Here is a 22,092-nt window from a genome sequence, read left to right as displayed (position 1 = left end):
TTCCTTTCTGTATTCTATTGTCTCATTCCAAAGTCAGCATGAATGGGCAATATTTAGGAACAAAAAAAAGGACAGCTGCATTATCTCTCCCTTAGGAGGATGGCAGACCAAGCAGCCAGAGTAAATCTTACTCAACCCCATCCCCAATTAGTAACTCAGAAATAAGAGTCTTTTGTTTCTTTAGTACCACCAATATTAACATGCAAAAATTGGGCAGGGTAGGGGAAGGAAAAGAATGCCAGTCCTAGACAAGCAATTAGGTTTACTTACTCTAATCATTCAAACTTGAATTAAAAAGGAAATGTGTCTTTCTTTAATTTACTCATTTCCATATTAGAGTCAGCTGGTGGATTATCAGAGATTTTATCCAGGTTTAACACCAGCTTAAAACAAACATTTAAAACACCTAAGGTTCAATTTTTCAGAACTGTACCATCACAATCATCATTAAAACTAGAAACAGTTTGTAGTCTTCAAACAAAGGGACTTCATGGGAATGTTTTGTTTTGTTTTAAAGTACTTTAAGTTTTGGCCAAGTGGACACCCCTACTCCACAGATTCAACTGCCAACTAGGATTAAATTGTCAAGTAGTCTCAGCATTTAGGCTGAGAAACCATTTACTTTTATTGACTACTTGACAGGTCAAACTGCATCTAGTACTCCTTTAAATATCAGGCCACATTTCAAAGATAAAAAACAAAGAACTACAGGATTAAGTAGAACCGAGATCATGGCATGGGCCTAAATCCTTACTTGATAAGAGTGCTAAAATAAATTTTAAGAAGTACCAGTCCTATTATAATACTAAGGATGAACATTTTTGGTTAGATTGGTCTACAAAGGTCCTTATTTTATTTAGCTCATGCTAAACAAAGGCTACAGGTCAAAATGAAACAAACGTCAGATAAACTTTATTACTGAATTGTTTGCAGCCAATTCTTCATTAAGCAGATCCAAAGACCAAAAGGGAATATAATGCTAATTTTACAACACTGATGATGTTTTGGAACATCACAACCATTTGAAAGGTTTTATTAGGAGTATCTTATTTAAATAGAAAAATATTCATTTTGTTCAAATGAGATGGAAGATAGTAAAATAAATTATAGTTTTTCAAATAAAGCAGGCAATATTTGAAAAAAAAAAGAAGCATTTTAATAGAATAATTTGCCTCTTTAAAGCTTAAGCTCTTACGATGAGTCCTGCATATTCTTCAGTTTCAGTAAGTGTATCATGTAGCCACACAAAGTCTTCATGTTGTCTTGTAACAGAAAACTCTGGACTCTGGAAAACAGACAGGGTGGTCTATAAAGGAAGAAAAAAGGTTAAGAGATAACTACCAATTCCAAGTAAATATGGACAATGACCTATACACTGCTAGTAAAGTGCCATCTTTCCCTTACCAATAATCCAACAAAATCCATGCATTTTTTCATATCTATCAAAAGGTTCAAAGTGAATATAAACCTAGAGCTTCAGAGTCTCTCTTACCACCTCCTTCCCCTTCTTTCCACAAATAAAATTACCTTTGTATGCACTGTGAATTTAACCTTATCTCTTTCACTGAGGGCATCAGGGATATCAATCTGGAGTGAAGGATCAACATTCAAGTCCACAGACACAGATCTCATCTGGAAAACAAAGAGTTAATCTTCAATTTCTGTCATCTTTCACAACTTACAGAGGGGAAGAAATGTTTTAGGTTAAAAAAAAACTTTTTTGTCATTCATTCAATAAGCATTTATTAAGTATCTATTACATGCCAAGCGTTATACTCAGCACTGGAATACAAGATAAGGAAAAAGACAATTGTAAGGAATTAACAATCTAATGGGGGAAAACAATACATAGCAAGATAAAAAAAGGAATGGGGGAGAAGAAAACCAGGTGGGTAAGAACATTAAGACACATGGCACAGTGGATAAGATGGCTTCCCTGGGTCCTTCTTTTTATATGGTCTTCGCTAATTTGCTGGATGGTGAAACATCAGTTATTACGATTTTCAATTCTCTTATTAGTGATTTGTGGGAGATTCTTAGTTCTTTTGAGCACTGTTCATATTTTTTTTTAACCCCTTCCCTACTGGGGAATGGTAAAATTGCAATTGTTTTAGTTTCCATTTCTGTTATCATGAATCTGAGGCATGTTTTGTCCTACCAGTTTCCTTTTATTGTTCTGCCTGTTTCCCTAAATCATCCTGCCTCAGTTTCCCCAAACTGTCCTCCCTCAATTCCTTGAATTGTTTTATTTCAATTTCCCTAAATTATTCTGCCTCAATCCCCTGGCTGCAATTCCCCTCTCCCCCCTCCTGACTATTATTACTGATATAACTTAAAGCTGGCTATTCTAGGGTCATAAACTGTAAATGTTTAATCTCAGATACAGGGGAGATCTTCTATTTCAGACATCCCGTCTCTTAAATCCTCCTAAGTTATCAAGAATTTATGGTCCTCACCCTCCACCCTGTCAGAACTGGATAGATGGTTCCTTCCTGGAAATTTCCACCCCCACCAGTGGTCATTCTCATCAGTGGTTGGACTCCACCCCTTGCTTTTGTCTCCCCTGATCTTTAGAGCCATATAAAAATTATTGGAATCTCATATCAGAGGCTGAATTTTTTGAGATGAAAGTCCAATTCAGCCCTGGAGGACAAAATGGATTCTGATCTGCCCCTCAGAAATTCAAATAAAATATTTAAAACTTTCTAATCTCTATCTTGCCTCAGTTTCTTTGGCATTACCTTAAAAAAAAAAAAAAAAAAAAGGCATGTTTGAGAATAGGGGAAAGACAAGCAAGCTTATATACTGCTGACAAAACCATGAAATGAGAGAAGTTGTAGAAGGCCAGAACTTTGGAGAAGTATACTTGAAACAAAGTGTACATAAATCAATCAACATGGAAGGCATTATACAAGCACTTAGTAATTTAACACAGGCTAGTAATGATGTAACAAACAACATGAATCAACATGAAGAATTATCCATAAGTCCTAGAAGGAGAGTATATAAATAACAACCACACATATACATCCTTCAGCAGCCAAGAGATAGTCCAGAACCAATCTATTGTTCATTGCTTCACGTGTCAGGGAATCCAATAACTCCTGCACATTTTGAAGTCCTGCAAGTGTCAGGGCCCTTATATACCTTTGTACAATTACATCATTACAGCATACTGATTATGTGTGAACTAGGGAACCATTACATCACCATGCTAAATACTAAGTATACCAATACTATAAGTACTTTGCTGACCTAGATTCAAGTACACCTTTTCAGAGTTCTGGCCCTTCTACAAGAAGTCAGTAACACTGTTCCTTGATTACTACTGGGCATAGACCCAATGGAGATTAAAAACAACAACAAAAAGTTCAGAATATATCAAAATATTCAGCAAAATAACAGCAAAGAAATGAGAGCAAAGTAGATGTCCACTGACTAAGAAATGGCTGAATAAATTGTGACATATGTAAGGAATTCATAAAAATACAAGACAACATTTTTTAAGGTCAAATTTAGTACAAAAGCAGGCACGATGATAAGGACATAAAGGAAGCTAAACCACAAATAAATGAAAAACCTACACTGGCCCTACAGAGCACCTAATGAAATATTCATACCACCCCCTGGACCTTGATACCTTAAAGATGAAGATTATTGCCTATAATATAATATGCCATCATTCAAGCACTTTTTTCCCCCCCTTTGGAGAGTTGAGGAAGAAGATAATCAGAAATTACTGGCATTTTCTAACGATTTTATCACTAAAACCAAATAATCCCTAAAACTCTATGAAATAGGCAGATTAGAACACTAGAAGGACAATGAAGACAGAAGTCCACGACAAACCAATTTGATTAAATGGGTTAAAATATAGTAAGTTCAAGTTTTGGGGTTCTCCCTCAAGATCTGAATAGTCCAAATAAGAGGTAAAATGATCATGTGACAAGAGTGGAAAATATACTCCTACAGAGTCCAAGAACTCAAATTCTAACCTATATTCAGCTATTTGCCCCCTCCTTCAACCTAGTTATTACTTCACCCTCCTCATCTATAAACATACATTAACTTACGTGATACTGAAGACACTTAAACTAATCTCCTTTTATTTTATTTCACAAGGCAAAAATCAATTAACTTAGAAAAGCATTTGAGTAAAATGCCAAATGAAGCTTAATCTAGAATCAAAATATACATACTTCTAATGCTGGCTCCCTGATAGCGCACTTCTTCTATGCTAGGCCTTATGCTAAGCTCCACAGATAGAATGAAAAACAAAAAATGTTTGTGGCAGCCCTTTTTGTAGTGGCAAGAGACTGGAAACTGAATGGATGCCCAACTAGCTGTTACCTGTTGTGCTTCAATTCACATAAGAAAAACAACTCTACATCAGAAAGTAACCTACATATCTCCATCACCTTGAGTTTACAGGTCACAGTGTTTGGATATCATTCAGCATAAAGTAAAAGTCTCTCTGAAACAACCTAGAACCTAAAGGAAAGATATGAATAATGGTGGAATGACAAGCCATCTTATGACATCAAGTATTTCTTAAGTTATATTTTGAAAACCCAGATGCTAAAATTCTTTCAATTTCTACTCTAGAAATTCTCTCCTACTTTAAATGCTTTGTGATACTTGTCTTTTCACTAAGTCAATTTAGCCTTGCCAAAGTAGAACACAGAATAAATGCTATATAAAATAAGAGTTAAGTCTAGGTATGGAATGCAAACCATTAAATTAAGTAGATACTTAGAAAAGGAATCTGTCTTTGAAAAAGGGAAAGCAAGGATAGGATTGAGTCAACTTTGGGAGAATTCTAATTATGGGGGACAAATACTCTGGGTGCCATACAATCATATAAATACATATACATCATATACATACATATAAAAAATCATATACATACATATAAAACAATCAGAATCAGGAGAAGAAACAAGACTTCCCAGTTGCTTGGATACAGGGGTACTGGAGGGGAGTAGTCAAGGGAGACTCAGAGGAACCTGAGTTAACTGAAAATAACCATAGTACCTTTACTCGTCCCCTCTCCCTCTTATACCCATCCCACTCCTCCCCTCACACAGATCTCCCACCATCACAATGATTTCCTCTTTACTCTTTGCTTTCTCTCTCCAGGCCAGCCTGCAAATATTTTACAATTAATATTCCTAAAAGCAGAAATTCAACCAAATTACTCCCCAGCTCAAAAAGTTCCACCTATAAAGACAAAAAATAACTATTTCTGCATGACTTTTAAAGTTTGTTCCAATCTGGCTTCAGCCACTGCCTTTGCAGACTTACTGCCCATTATGCTTACACACTCTACAATCCATCCTAATTGGCCTCCCTGCTGTTCTGTGTGCATGGTGTCTCAGCTCCCATCTCTGTGCCACTGTACTCAGTCTCTGAAACCTATTCCCTCGCCTCTAGTTGGGGAATGCCTAGCTTCCTTCCAATACCAACATAAGCATCATCTTCAGGAAGCCCTTTCTGATCTGCTTGTTGTTATTGCCATCCCCTCCTGGAAATTACCTTGTCTATATTTTGAATTTAGGTTTCTCTACACTTGTTTCACTTCCCCTAACCCCATAGAGAGTAAGTTATCTCAAGGCATGAAAGTAGGCACCATTTCATTTTTATCTTTTTATCCTCAGAACTTAATGTGGTATTTAGAACATAGCCTATATTCAAGAGCAGTTTACTGAATGAGTGAACTTCATGAAAGCACTTTTATTCTGTTTGTTGTACTAAAAAAGACAAGAAAAGTATTATTTGGTTATGTATTAATTTCTAAAGCAAAGGTAAAGTGGACAGTGTGCCAGGCCTGGAGAGTCAAGAAGACTCCTGGAGTTCAAATCTGGCCTCAGACATATATTAGCAGTTTGAATCTGCATAAGTAATTTAATCCTATTTGCCTCATTTTCCTCAGCTATGACATGAGATGGAGAAGAAAAAGGCAAACCACTCCAAAATCTCAGCCAAGAAAACCCCAAATAGAGTCACACAGAGTTAGACACAACAGAACAACAAAAGGAAAGCTTTTCTGACCATTAAACTCATTATGCAAATGGGTAGTAAAAGACCAAGTGCCAGCAATTCCCTACAACTGCCTCTATGCACATGTGCATAAACACATACATAAAAAAGAGAAAAGCTGTAGATCGAAGCCTATAGATTGTCCACACTCTTGGATAAAACAACAGGGAATGAATGCCTCCCTATTACAAGGATAGGTGGACTACAGGGATTGGGGAAGGCTCTATATTTGCTGCCCAACTATTCCCGGGATCATGCTATCTAGCCCCAGAGGGCAGAACTAAGAACAATAGGCGGAAGTTGCAAAGGCAAATTTTGGCTCAAAAGGAAGAAGAACTTCCTATCAATTACAGCTGTCCAAAAGTGGAATGAGCTACCTCAGCAAAGAGTGATCATCTCATCCCCGGACACCCTCAAGGGGATCACTTGCTGAATATGACCATAGAGAGGATGGCTTGGGTTGAATTCTATGGTCTAAGGTCCTTTCTAATTTAGATCCAATATTCTAATTATTCTTCCTTCTCGCCTTCACTAATCTACTTTCTAGTTCTGTAATTCAATGAGATAGAAAAAAATTAAAACATGAAAACCAAGTGAGATATATTTAATTAAGTGATTCTGTGAGAAATCCTGGAAAGCAAGAAGAAGAAATCATCTAACAAGTTTGTAGCAAGGAACTTTGAAGTTTTCTTAAGCTTATCTAGTTACCACTCACAAAAAGTGTCTTTTTCAGGTCTAATTTTCTTTAATCAATATTAGCTTCAATACACTTTTAAACAAAAGCTTCAACAAACAACTTCAACATTAATAGCCTGGGAAGAGTCTCTTTTGGATTTCTTCATTTCAGGGTGGGTTCTAGTTTATTCCTAGCTGTTTATCAGTTTGGTCATGAATTCACTGCAGTCATAAGACTCTTTGTCAGTCATATGGTCACCTGATGTCAGATTTGATAGCAACTTCCCATAAAGGAAGATAATGCTAAAGAGGTCAGAGATCTGCTCATTTGTCACCACTGAATCTAGCTTAGGCATCCTTCTAGTAACACTTCCTTCCTCTTTAAGAGAAGTGACCATTTGTGGAAGAAGTGCATTAATCAAAAAGATCCAAGTCAGCACAAATATACACAAATAATATGCGCCACAAAACTTATTTCAACATAGAGGCCTAGATCATCTATGTTTTCCAAGATCCTTCAAATATCTTTGAATGCTACAAAAGTAATGACTAAGCTTGGTCCCAAAGAAGAACTTTTAGACACTGCCCCATTGCTGCTTTGCAAAGACCAGATGGGTGCGGCACCCTGCTTATTACATCATTCTTTTTTGATGAGCTGGTTGGTAATAATCTTTTTTATAAAGGATAGTTTTCTGGAAGGGGACGACAGGAAGCATACAGTGAGAATTGCAGGTGATGTACAAACAGAGTATGTCATCAGAAATTTAAAATATGAATAAAGCACTTTTGAATTGGATTATTCATATACTCAACCTCTTACATTACACCTGCCAAGAATAGTGATATTAGGCCCCCTACCTATTAGTATATGTGTGCTTAACTGACTTAAAAAATTATCACTAAACTATCAAGCTACATTTCAGAGCAAAGCAGGCAAAGTTTGGTCAACATGCAAGACACGGTAAACCTTCAGGGAAGTCACAGAACTACATAACTGTCTTAATAATACAAACTTGAGAAGGTTGGGAATACCAAAAGTCCAGTACAAGGCAGTTAGGCAAGTCAGTTTTATAGAGGAGATAATTACAAAATGAAGAGGCAGTTCAGGAAGCTGAAGCGGGGAACTCCTGCTGGGGTCCTGAAGCTTGATCACCCCTTTCCCTATACCAATAAAATCTGGTAGATTTGCATAGTTTTGTTTTGGGTTTTTTAAATCTTCTCAAGGCATTGAAAAAAGAAAAAGTTAAGTCTATATCTAGGACTGTGCAGATTCTTTCAAGATGGGAAGAAGACTCAGAGAATTGGAGGCTAATTGATATCCAAACTCCCTGGTTGGAAGGAAAAAACGGCTTCTCAAAATTGTGATTCTCAAGACTAGATCAGGTGACAAAACCTTCCCACAGAATTCTCCCTTTATCTGGGTAAGAAAGTCTCACTTGCACAACTTGACCAATGCTGCCAATGCTTCAAAGGGCAAAAGCAGATCTTGCTATACAACAAACATCCAAATGCCCCTAAATCTTCAATTATCTTCTCCAGGGTCTGGGAAGAGGCCTGCATCTCCACTTGTACCAATCCCCATTTTCAAAGGCTCAATGACTGGTAAAGCAGCTTTACCAACATTTGGTCAAAAAGTTGTGATAATGGAAGTTGTAGGCAAAGTTCAAGGCCTAGCGCAGCTAGAGTGCACAGGATACTGAGCACCCAGCCTGGAGGTCAGAAAACCCGAGTAAAAATCTGGCTTCAGAGACTTACTGGCTGTAATCTTGGGTAAGTCACTTAACCCTGTTTGCCTCAATTTCCTCATTTGTAAAAACCACTCCAGTATTTTTGCCAAGGAAACCCCAAATGGAGTTATAAAAAAACTAGAATGAATCAACACAAAGTTCAAGTTCAGACCTGTGTGATGTAAGTAACATCATACTCATTTAATCACTCTGACCACCGTTTCCCCATCTGTAAAAATAAGGCAGTTTGTCTAGACAACCTCAAAGTGTCTTTCAACTTCAAATTTTTTAGAATTTTGGGATCTTCTCTTACTCTCATAAATTTAGGCTTAATTCTTTTCACTGAGCTTATTTATACCCTTTACCAGGGTTAAGATTATACTGTTTAAAAACAAAATAAAGGTTGAACAATTTCACTCTTCTGTAGTCTCTTAAACCATCTATATCAAGTAATAAATCAACAACAACTTTACATTCATGTAACACTTTGTTTATAAGTGATTTTCTCACAATTCTTATCAGGTAAGTAATATAAATATTATGACCTGCCCCCATTCCCCATTTTATAGACAGAGACTTAATCTATAGCCATATAGCAAATTTAATAAGCAGGAAATTTTAGTTCCAAACTTAAGTTTCTCAGTTTTAGAATCACAATGGAAGTTCTCAATTGTAAGCAATGCCTGAGACTAACTACTCATTCAAGCCACATCCTCTACACCAGCATTTCTCAAAGGAAATTTCTCTGTAAGTGGAACTGAAATCTGCCTCTATGCAATTCCTAGCCCTAGTTCCTTGCTTAGCTTTAGAAGCCAAGAAGAATAAATCTAGTAATTTTTCCACATGATGGCTTTATAACTACTTGAAGTAGTTATAACTAGCCTGTCATCAAATCTTTTCCAAGTTATCACTAGCCACTTCAATCCATCTCCATGTTATGAGTACCTAAAGTTCTTCCTGTCCCATCCTTTTCTTGATATGCTCTGCAAATAATGACAGGTCTTCCTAAAATATAGTATCCAGAATTGCACATGCACAATCTTCCAAATGGGAAACAAATATAAGGAAACCATCATCTCTTCACTCCAGAAAATGTTCCATTAAAATAATATTTTACTCTAATCTTACAAGACCAAGAACAAAACCAGGATGACAAAAACGTTTTTGCTGAATGTGGCACTGATTCTGGAAGATATCTATTATCACCCTTTTCATTACTCTTTTTGGTTATATTTGCTTGATTCTATCTTGGGGGAAAAATCTGAACTCATAACGATTACAAGTCATGCACAACAGCTACCAAAAGCAGAATGACTAATAATCTAATTGCCATAATGATAATGTCATCCTTTAAAAGGTAAAAATATGCAAAAGGGAAAAAGCTAAACAAGAGAAACTAGATACTTTTTTTTTTTTTGGGGGGGGGGGAAAGAGAGTAGAGAGTGGAAGTGACCATGGAATCTTATAGGAAAATTACACATGAATCTTACATGGACTAAAATCCTAAAATTGAGGACTAGGAAATGAGAAGACATTAAATGAAACTCTGAATACATTAAAAATATTTATTAAAAATAATTAGGATGTGTAAGGGGCCTTTAAATGGGTGCCACAGCACATCGGGAGATTGAGGCCCGGAAGTAATTTCTGTGGATATTAGGACTGCCCTTGGGCGGGATCCTGGCCATATTGAGATAGCTTTGTAATGGGTGACTCTCTCCCTGATTGGCTGTGTGTGTGACCTCACAGGCCCTATGTAAGCCCACTGCAGGCAGCAGGCGGTCCTCTTTAACCTGGCACCTTGGCTTCCCAGCCTGGGTGGCCAAGCCAAGATGGGTAGCCAAAAGAGGTAAGGGTTTTGGTAGTGAACACGTGGGTCTTCTGACCAGGTGTTCACTCGGGAACCAACAAGTCAGGGCATCAGTTAGGGCATTATGTGAGTAGGTATAATAAAGGCTTTTAAGATTACATGTGGCAGTTCTTGAGTGCGCTACCGGTTATTAAGCTATAGATTCAAGAGATTGTGGCCAGAGACCTTAGAAGGCCTCAGAGGAGGCGAGCCGGGTAGAGCTCACACTGCAGAGGACAGTGGTCAAAGGTACTCTGGTGGGTCTAGGACAGACTAGTAATTGTAACTGCCAGGAGAGCACGTTACAAGGATGAGGAAAAAAAGGAAAATTGCCTAAGAGACTTATCTGGATACACAGAGAAATCAATTTTTAAATTTTAAAATTAAATTTTAAAAAGTTGAAATAGGTAACAGAAAAGGAACACAAAATGTAGCAGAAGGTTATATATAAATAGTATCTGATACACCAAAGCACAAAATGAGAAGAAAACATAAGGACAACAAAAAGGAGGTTTTTAGGGAAAAAATGAATTAAGCAAAAGGAGAATCACAAAAAAACTTTTAGAGCACTGTTCACTGCAACTGGGATGATAAAGAGTCAGAGAAAAGGGAGCTTTTTTTTTTTTCTGTATTTACTCTGAGCATAAATAACCAAAGTAATACAAAAACTAAACAATGTGACTGCTAGAATACACTCAGCCAAGTCTGGAATGCTCTCCCTCTTTGACTCCATTTCCGGGCTTCCCTCACATCTCAGCTTAAATCACACCTGCAAGAAATCTTTCTTGGTTCTTTCAATTTACCATGTATACAATTTGTCTGTACATACTTGTAAATGATCTCACCCAGATCTGTGGACTCCTTGAGAGCAAGAACTGTTTGTATTTTACCTTTCCCTGTATTCCCAGAAATTAGCACATAGTAGATAATTATTTAACAAATACTTGACCTGACTCTATGAAATTGGCTTTCATTCTTGCTATCATTCTAAAATAGTTTATTCAATGTTTTTTAGTTTTGGAAACTGCTGGAGTAATTCAGCAGATTCATAGCTGGGAAATCTTCAATTCTAGTTTGGAGGACATAAACTGACATGTCATATATACAATTCCAAATCACAGAAGATTGATTCATATTGATAGTACAGACATATGTCAGCACTCTAACTAGCCAGAAAAAATGCCAATGGTTCTCTTATAGCACTTCCAGTTACAAAAATCTTATGGTTCTGTAAAAGCATAATCTGTAAGTACTGTTATCTACTTAGCAAGAGAGGAAGATAAAGAAAGAAAAAAGCGTTTATGAAAGTCAGACTTGATTATCACCTTTTAAGATAAGACAGAGCAAAAAAGTTAAGGGACTAGCAAATAACAGATTTTAAATGATGTTACAAAGCAATAATAATTATTAAAACTAGTTAGCACTAACTGAAAAGTCAAAAAGTTAAGCAGTGGAAGTGATTAGAGCTCCAATAAATCTAAAAACCTCAATACTGAAGTAAGAACTCATAATTCAACCAAAACCTCTGGGATAACTATCAAAGAAAACAGGCTGGCAGAAATTAGGTACAGACCAACACCACACACTATATATTAATAAGATCCAAATGGATATGTTATATATAAGGTCACATTCCAAAGTAGAGAAATAAAATTTAAAAATGTTTCCAGGGGGAAAAGATGCAGGCAAAATTAAAAAGGAAACAGTTAATTTAACATCTTTGCAAAAAAAAAAAAAAAAAAAAAAAAAAAAAAGATTCTAATTAAGTTCTCATATCTAGGATGTAATAGGATATTGACTCAAATTTAAAAGAATAAGAACTATTTATTGTCTAATACATGAATGACCAAAAGGATAGAAAAAATTCAAGTTACCAACGCCCATAAAGCTACAAAATTACTAATACCAGAATGGCAAATTAAAGCAACTATGAAGTTCCACCTCACACCCATTAATATGGCAAAGATGATTTCTTTAAAAAGAGCAATTTTTTTTGGGGGGGAGGGGGTAGAAGCACACAATAATGCTCTATTGATGCAGCTGTGAACTGATACAGAAATTCTGTTAAGTAATTTGGCACTATGTCCCAAAAGTCACTAAATTGTGCATTCCCTTTGGCTTGGTGATAACATACTACTACCAGACCTATTCCTCAAAGAAAAAAGGAAAAGAAAACTCATATGCAAAAAATATTTGTAGCATCCGTATCTCTTTTTAGAACTGAAAACAATTAGGAAATGGCTTAAGAAATACATGCATGATGAACTGATGCTGAGTGAAATGAGCAGACCCGGAAGATCACTGTACACTTCAACAACAATACTGTATGAGGATGTATTCTGATGGAAGTGGAAATCTTCAACATAAAGAAGATCCAACTCACTTCCAGCTGATCAATGATGGACAGAGGTAGCTACACCCAGAGAAGAAACAATGGGAGGGGAATGTAAATTGTTAGCACTACTGTCTATCTACCCAGGTTACTTATACCTTCGGAATCCAATTCTGACCGTGCAACAAGAAAATTGGATTTACACACATATATTGTATCTAGGTTATACTGTAACACATTTAATATGTATGGGATTGCCTGTCATCTAGGGGAGGGAGTAGAAGGAGGGAGGGGAAAATTTGGAAAAATGAATACAAGGGATAATGTTGTTAAAAAAAAAATTACTCATGCATATGTACTATCAAAAAATTATAATTATAAAATTAATTAAAAAAAAAAAAAAGAAATACATGCACAGAATGGTATAATCTTATTGGGCTATACAAATGATAAAAGGGATAGTTTCAGACAAACCTGAGAAAACTTACATGAAATGAAGAACATCAGGCCATTCTTCTAACATTTATTTGTACCAAACAGCATAGCACAGAAATTAAAGGAATTTCCTTGTCCTTTACAGAGCCTTCAGTCCAAGTTCTACTTCTGATAAATGTAAGCTAGTTGTGTCACCACTAAACTTTTAAATAAATAATTACTATGTGTCAGACTCTGTACTAAGCAGTGAGTATGCAAAGAAAGCCAAGGAACTCCCTTCTTATTTGGTAAGATAACATACAAAAAATTGTAATATAAGGTATATACAATATAAAGTAATCTTGGGGGAAGGCTAAAAATAGTAAGTGTGCCTCAGTTATCTAAGACTAAACTACAGATAAAAAAGATGGCAGAAAAGTCCTACACTGATATAATCAAAAGTGTGGACATTATGCTCCAGCACCTCCCCTACCACTACAAAAAAAAAAAAACACTTAAAAAAAAATCTATCAATTTCTTTATTGGGTCCAATTTCTCATTCAGTATCACATTTTTAAAATATGCTTAAAATGCATGTTAAAATATATCAAGGCTCTAAGAATAAATCTAACAACCACTTTATAGATTTTGAAACATTGAAAACAATTATAGAGCTTTGTCATGGTTATTTCTTTTCTTTTATGGCATATTATTGGCTAAATCTATGATTCACCAATGTTGACCTTAAAGAGAAAACCAATTAAAGAGTAGTTCCTGTAGGAAAATGAAATTTGCTTTACAATGATTTGGTTCTGTGAAAAGGCTAGGTTTGTTTAAAAGAAACATGGGTTTAATGAGCCTCTACCTATCCTTATTAATAAGGGAGCCTCTCTAAGTTTTTTTTTTTTTTTTTAACAAATAATATTTGCACTACCTGTCTCATAAGGGTATGAGAACTTAAAGTACTTAATAAATGAATTATTGTTAATAATGAAATATTACCGCTTCAGAATATGTAGCCAGTCTTGGATTGAGGAGGTGATCCTGGGTACCCATCCTCCCTCTGTTTTTAATACCTATGTAACAGTAGGCAACTAACAAAATCTTAATGCCTTAGGCAAATATCTAAGATTGTAAATAATAATGATAGTTAACATCTTAAGTAGTACTTTACAGTCAGTCAGGCACTATGCTAAGCACTTTACAATCATATCATTTGATCCCCACAATAACCCTGGGAGGTAGGTGCTATTATCATTCCCATTTTTATGATGAGGAAATTGAGGCAAACTTAAGTTAAGTGAATTGCCCGGGGTCACCCAGCTAGAAATAAGTGTCAGAGGCTGGATTTGAACTGACAATTTCTACACTGGGATCCAAATTATACCTCAAAATCATAGTGGAGGGAAAAAGTTAGTGTTTAAGTCAACATTGCTTCTGTTTTTCCACTATCAAAAAAAAAAAAAAAAAAGTGCAATAAGTGATTTCCTAAACAATTATATACCTGAATTCTTAGAAAACCAGATAAAATGGATAATTCTGCTAAAATCTAAATCTGCATTTGACAATTACTATTAACTTTAATGTAAGTTTTCCAAAAATTGATACCCAAATTGAACAGTTGTACCAAAATATTCTATAAACCAACAAAAACGATGACTTATTTCCTCTTTTACTGCCCCCTCTACAACCAGTAAGTTAAAAAATCAACTAGATTTATAGCAGTTGTGCAATTTTATTGTAAACTTACTAAAGCATAACAAGCAACTTACAGCAATATTTCCGGGAACTACTGTCCAAGATATATCAGTAAGTTAGCAGAGATGGCACTAGAATTCAGGCCACATTCCCTCTCCACTAATTCATCTTAGCCTCTAAACATTTCTTTCCATTAATCAACAAGAACTTATTACCATGTCTAAGCATCATAGATACAAACATTAAAAAGTCCCTTCTCTCATTTTAACTGTATCTTAATGAGTCGGTGGTATCCAAAGGTGTAACAAAGGCCTTATGTGAGTGCCCATAATCCATAGCTCAGCAGGTAAGCCAGTATCAAAGAAATAGGCTAGGCTGCAGCATGTGATCAGACACCAGTCATTCGTCTTGGCAAGATGGAACCCTAAATAGAAAAGATTCCACCTCTGCTGACACCATCCCTTCCTGCCAGTATGGCCACCAAACACACCTGCCATGTACAGTAGAACACTGCAAGCCTGGAGGGCATCTGAAGGTCACATAACCCAGTTCCTAGAACAGGAGCTGAGAACTGCAGGAAGAGTAGAGCAGCACACTCAGAGAATGGATAAACTTCATCATCATTTCACATATGCTGCAAGCCAAGGACACAGATCCAAGTGTGGAAACAGAAAGAATAAACATTGTCTTAGTCTACCTCAAAGGAATGTAATCAGCTAAAAATCACTTCACCTACATAGATTGACCTGACATCTCCAGTACACTGTAAATTCTTTCCCAGTATGATATAGGATCACAGATCTAGATCTGGAAGGAATCCTAACAGTTACCTAGTCCAATGCACTCATTTTACTATAAGGAAGCAAATGCCCCAGAGGGTTTCAGTGAATTACCTTAGGTTATAAAGATAATAAATAGCATAGTTCAAATTTGAACTCAATTCTTCCAATTCCCAATATAGTACTCTTCCCTATTCTACATAACAGACACAATTCAAATGGAAGCCATTCCTTCCTGGCCTGGTACTGGTAGACAATCCAGGTTTCACAGGCATACAACAATGAGGTCAGCACAACAGCTCTGCAGCTTTTCAATTTGGTAGTCAGATTAATAATCTCTCCTTTCCCACACTTTCTTTCTGAGCCTCCAAACACCAAGCTAGCTCTGACAATGCATGTGTCAATTTCATTATCAATTTGGACATCTCTGGGTAATAGAATTTATCCACTTACCCATTTGAATTGTCTTAGGAAAACTCTGAAGATCACCCAACAGGATAAAATATCAGATCCCAAGGTCCTTTTTTTTTTTTTTTTAAACTAAATTGCCAAGCATTCTAACTCTACTGCAGAGTACGCAACTCTGTTGGGCTGGTCAACAAATGTTCAAATGTCAAATATATGCTTGCCAAAATGATTATTTTAGGGAGAACTCACACAGGGCAAACGCTCACAAGGTGGTCAAAAAAAAAGTCATAGAAGGATACTCTCAAGGTCTCTCTTAAGAACTTTAGAATCAAAAAATTATCAAAGGGGAAAAAAAAAAAAAAAAAAAAAAAAAAAAAAACTTTAGAATCAACTGTTTGACACAAAAAACTGGCCCAGGATTGCCCAGCACAGAGTGCCCTATCAGAGAAGGTGCTGTTCTCTATGAGCAAAGCAGAATTGAATTAGCTCAAAAGAAACATGAAAGGCACAAAGTTAGAGGAACTACTACAAATAAATTTTCATAGGGATTATTTGTAACTCTAATATACTGATGTCATTTCAGAAGAAAAGACAACCAACCAACAGATGCAATACTGGCTCTGGATCCAGAAAGACCTAGAGTCAAAAGCTGTCTCCAATGCCTATTAGCCAAATGACCATGGCCATGTCAGGAGGTTTGAGATGCTCCTGTAAATAAACATGTAAATAATTACCTCTTCGGATTGTGTCCAATTCAAAGTTAAGTACATAATTTACCCTCAAGGAACTAGCATCCAGGAAAGCTTAGAATTGGGTTTCCAATTACCAATATCCAAAGGAACTTTGGACAAGTTCCTTGATTTCTAAGGCCTCTTCTAGTTCAATAATTCTAAGGTTGTCATGTTAGCACAAAAAAGAGCAAAAGGAGCAATCGGGAATAGGCAAGTAATTCCTTCAAAATTAGGTCTCTATCCACTAAGGTTTCATTTAGAATCAGTGCATGCTAAAATGAAAATATAAAGATGCTAAATCATATTATGCAGTTATGAATAACAAAAAATTCACATGTTCATTAAAATAAATTAACTATCCAAGTGAAATAGTGAAGCCTCCAAGGTGACATTCCATATTCATTAGTTCCTTTTCTTTCTTCCTCTTATTTAAGACAGCAAGTTTCACTATTTCCCCATAGATATTTAGGGTGTGTCAACAGTAAGCAGTAACTCAATTATAGATTTGAGGCAGTTGAGAGAAGCCTAGGAAGACCATCAGAGGGTTGAGCTTGGAAGATGTCCACTTAGATTCCCTCCAGCTCTAAAACTAAGATCCAGTTTGCATCAGTTTCCCTTCTGGAAAAGAAATTTTTAGCACTTCCTCCTCACTAAAGAAATACCTCCAGCATGAACTTCATTTTGCATGGGTTAAAAATTTCAAAACAAAGTGATCAGGAAAGAAGGAAGAATCATGAATAATTGGAGAATCTAAACTGGAAGGCATTTTAGCGGTGACCAGTTCTATAATCACACTGACAATTTGATTTTCCATAAATATAGATCTGACTAAATCATTTCCCTAATTCAATAATGTCCAGTGATTCTGTATGGTCACTAGTATGTCAAATATAACTTTTTTTCTTTTTTTTAAGTTTTAGTTTGTTTAGTTTTTAAAGCCCTTCATGAAAACTTGACCAGAAACTGATCATTCATCCTTATTAGAAGTTACTCCCTTCCCCATTCTTCAAATTCAGCCAAACTGGTCCCCCTTTCTTGTTCTCAACACCTCTGGGGTCTCACAACTAGAAAGTAAGCTCCTTGGAAGAGGGATTGTTTCATCTAAATTTCCCTTGAAACATCAATGATGAAAGGCCTAAACTTCTTTCAGAATTAACAAAAGGAATTCTAAGAGAAAGTAAGTTCTTAAAATTAAAAAATGCTAATTAAGTTCCTCTCACAGCAGGTACTACTAATTCAGGCTTAGAACTCATAAAAAGGCTAATCACCTTCCACACAAAAGCCCTTCCAAATTTTTAAAATTAATAATCCATAGCCCATCAATCCCTCAATTCTTCTCTAGTTCCTTATTGCTTCCAGCATTAGATTCCATCCCTCTTACTGCCTCCCCCTCACATTTAACTGAGTGAGCCAAATCATTTTACATTAAAAAATTTCAGTTTCTTCAGAAATTTATTCTGGGAGGAAAAAAAAAAAAAGAAAGAAAAGGTTTTTCTTGCTTATGAATCTGTTGGTTTTCTTAAATGTATAATAAACTTCAGATAATTATAAAATTAGTGCATCTAATGGTAGTCAAGTAATCCTTCTATATTAAAAAGGACCCAATTAATCTTAAACTTTAGATTTGCTGAGCTGCTTTCCTTCTTGTTGCAAGTAATGGGTTTGTTTGTTTCTAGTTAAATATCCAACTATGAAAAGAATTCTTGAATTTTACCCAGAAAACAATAAAGATGGTTTTGAAGTATTTTAGATCTAACCTTTCAGTCAGATCTAAATACTTTCCCCTTCATTTTCATCTTTAACCTCCATTTAAGTTCATGTAGATCATCTGGCTCTGCATTAACAATCATCTTAAAATGAAAAAATGTTAGAAGTATTTTTTGTTACATGGAAAAGCTGAACTTTTCTTGACCAAATTATAGGATAAACAAAAACAAACAAAAAACCCACTTCATTCATCATCACAAAATTAATGATGCTTTTGCTTCTCCAAGTGGTCAACCTTTACAACTTAATGATTCAAACAAAACTTTAAGTCCATATGGAACTTGTGAGATGTATTTATCCCCATTATTTCAAATCTCTATTGTCCCATAGGAGTACATTACATTTAATTCTCTAGCCTATAATTAAAGTGAGAAAAACGCATGTAAGATGAAATATTGCAATACTCTTATCAACTTTTGAGAACTTGCTGGACAAGAAACTACTATTGCTAGTCCAAAGGTCTGATTGTTGGAACAAGCTCTCCTTTGGCAGTATAGTCAAGTCTACTGATTCCTCAGTATCACGAGTAAAAAGCATAAAATGAAATGGAGATGATTACAAAGGAAAGTAATTACACTGAAAAAACATTTAAATAAAAATCGGTGAAAAGTCAGATGCCAAGTTAAAATCCTCTGTGCAGTAGTCTGACGTCTACAAAAGTTTGTATTAGAAATTCGAGAAAAAAAAATACAACAATGTCCTTTTAACATATCTTTGTCTATAGTTTCATAAATAAACTGACCTTTTAAACTATATTTGATAAATCATTTAATATGTAATTTTTATAAAAGTAACTTTGGACCACCTATCTATAAGCTTTTTTTTAAAAGGTAAAATAGAAAACCCAAAAATAATAATATACAAAGGGTGATGTTGTATGATTCAACAAGATAATTTGGAATCTGAGAGCATGGATTTTAAAATCCCAACTTTGTTATTATCTGAAATCGACCTTAAGGTTTCCTGTCTGGAAAGTGAAGAGGCTCAATATCATTTAACAAGCATCTACTTTTGTACGCACTGAACCTAGCACATAGTAGGTACTTAAATTCTTGACTGATTACAGCATTGAATATACAAAGAAAAACCAAAAGCCAACCCTTATCCTTAAACACTTTATACTGTGGTAGAAATTTAGAAGGCAAAAATAAAGAGGGAGAACATTCCAGGAAGGAAAGATCTGAGAGATAGAATGTCAAGAAGAATAAAGAACAGAAAACAGGATAGTTTGGCTAGAGAATAACACATGAAACAATACTAGAAAAAGTAGGCCACAGCCAGATTGCAAAAGGCTTCAAATGGTACCCAGTTGAGGAATTTTCATTTTATCCCAAAGGCAATAATAGGGAATTGTAGGTTCTAGGGCAGGAAAGTGACTTTCTCAGACCTACATCTTTTGCTTTAGGAAAATGATTTTGGCAGTTGTGTCAATGACAGATAAGAAAGTGAAAGAGGAAATCAGGGAGACTAAAAATGAACTTCAACAGTTCCAAGTGAGAAGTTTCATTAGAATAGTAGTGTCAAACCAATTTGGTCATGAACACAGGGTTTAAAATATATGTTACAACACATAAATGCTGATCTGGGGAAGAAGGAATTGAAGATATGGAATAAAGATATTGGATATAACATAGAGAAAGCGGGAAAATGACCCATTTTATTAAAAAGAAAATTGCTTACCAGATTTTTCACGGAACTTTAGTTCAAACAGACAAAATGCAATTGAGGAAAACATATAAAGGAACATTAATAGCATCTAGATCATATGATCATTAACCTGATGAATCTTTAAGATCAAAGGAATCCGGTCAACAACATGTCCAAGATTTTAACTTACTGCCTGTATCTGACAATCATTTGATTAAAAAAAACTGTGGGAAAAAAAGATATAAGTTTAAGTATTTACCAGCTGAATTAAGATATTCATTGGGTGTAAAGGGCCTTAGATTTTCCCAGCAAACATTCCAAATCTGGGAGGTGCTAGTCACTGCCTATCCAAACTTTCACCCAAGAGAGGATTAGAGTTGATCTGCTAAGGTTGTTTTGGGAGAATAATGGAGAAAAAGGATTAAGTGTTGAAACTATGTCATGGCTAGGCTCCATCTCAATTTGTTCTGATTCTTTCCCTCCTACTCCTATGTATCCTTAAAAATAGCAGTTTTCCCATTCATTCTAAGCAATATGCATCTTCTAAACTATTTAAATATAGGCTAGAATCTATAAACACTAGTGTCTAGGAGGTTATGAAGGAATAAAATACTACGAATATAAAAATAAAGGTGAAAAAACGCTGCATATAATATTTTTAGAGGAAAAAATTATTCTCACCCATTCAGTATCATTTTTATTCTTCTCTCTACAACACTAGCTGTTCACAGAACGTTAACATTTATCGCAGAGCCCTCCTAAGAAATCTTTCTTGAAAAAAAAAAAAAAAGTCTTATTAGGTTAGATTTTAAATTTTGTTCCAATGTAGCTCTGAAGGCTCTTTTTCTTATTCCTACACTTTCCCTTTCATTGTTTGTTTGACTTTTCTTCTAAGGGGAAGAGTGAGGTGGAAAGAGGGGGAAAAAAAGATTAACAGGACAAAATCAAAACACAAAATTTGACCATTTGCCATTAGTCTTAAATACAGATTATAGAGCTACAAAGGTAGTCTAAGGAATCCCTCAAAACAGAATCCAGAAAAGGCAGTCTGACAATATAGAAGAACCTGCTCCCAACTACTTCAAATCCCTTGTTTCCTGGAAAAACAGCTATGTAAATGGTTAATAAGCAAAAACTAAGAACTAGGGGGAGCAACAAAGAGGAATAAAGTGTAGTAAACAAGCTTATGATTGCACATATTAGTTTTCAGTGAGGTAATTTTGTCAATACGATATTTTTGTGGGACTGCCAGTCATTTTATTTTCTTGAAATGTTGGCAAAAAATTTAAAGACTAAATATAAATTAATGCTTTTTCCTATTATGATTATAACTAAGGCTCAAATTTTAGTTTTAAATGTGCTGTCTTACAGGAACATAATTCCTTTATAACTATATACTTATATGTATATAAATATTAAAATTATTAATAATTGATATCTAAATTAATAGTTTCCCCCAAAACTATACATATTATCTCATTTCACCTTCACAACTTTATGAGTAATAATTTAATATGAATGAATATGAGCTTTATCCCACATTTAATTCAAAAGAAAACTGAGGCTAAGGTTAAATGACTTGATCATGGAACACAACTAGTAAGTATCAAAAGTAGGTTTCTGATTATGGCAAATCCAGCACTTTAACTTTTTGCTTAGGAAAAGTTAAAACACGCCACTTAGTCCTGGGATTTCTATCTGTGGTGGAGATCACTTTTTAAGGAAGAGGCTTATGTCTATCATGGGAACTTCTATGGGTTTCATTGAAAATACAACCTGCAGGGTACATCCAGTGATCAAAATAGATTTGGTCCAATCTCATACAACAAATTATTGATGTAAGATCTCAAATGAAAAGGCAACTTTCTTATTCTTTGCTATAATGAGCATATTGTCATCTTAATAATATTTCTAATAATGATTGAGGCAAGTACAACAGGAAAGCAAAAAATTAAAATGTTAAGTTTTAAAATATTCAAATAGAAAGCCCAATGTTCCCTAAGCAATCCAATTGGTAACAATTATA

General features: G+C 35.2%; 1 protein-coding gene and 1 non-coding gene across 9 annotated transcripts in view; both read right to left on the bottom strand.

The window, feature by feature from the left end:
• The window catches only part of SNX5 (sorting nexin 5), a 40,822-nt gene that overhangs the window by 14,044 nt on the left and 4,686 nt on the right, over positions 1-22,092 (bottom strand). For 2 of the 8 annotated variants that reach the window (XM_074287789.1, XM_074287788.1), the window contains exons 2-3: positions 1,528-1,632; positions 1,196-1,306 (exon numbers count right to left, since the gene is read on the bottom strand). In XM_074287789.1, the coding sequence (XP_074143890.1) occupies positions 1,196-1,306; positions 1,528-1,632 (216 nt within the window). Of the gene's footprint in view, positions 1-1,172; positions 1,307-1,527; positions 1,633-22,092 lie in introns of all 8 variants that reach the window. The other 6 variants (XM_074287791.1, XM_074287790.1, XM_074287795.1 and 3 more) reach the window with 3 other exon arrangements.
• On the bottom strand, positions 15,119-15,363 carry LOC141559267 (small nucleolar RNA SNORD17). The gene has a single exon (XR_012487329.1). It is a non-coding gene; the product is annotated as a small nucleolar RNA SNORD17 (small nucleolar RNA).

Source organism: Sminthopsis crassicaudata, chromosome 2, assembly GCF_048593235.1.
Source record: "Sminthopsis crassicaudata isolate SCR6 chromosome 2, ASM4859323v1, whole genome shotgun sequence".
NCBI classification, from domain to species: domain Eukaryota; kingdom Metazoa; phylum Chordata; class Mammalia; order Dasyuromorphia; family Dasyuridae; genus Sminthopsis; species Sminthopsis crassicaudata.
Note: the sequence above shows the minus strand (reverse complement) of the source record. Positions and strands in the feature narration are given on the sequence as shown.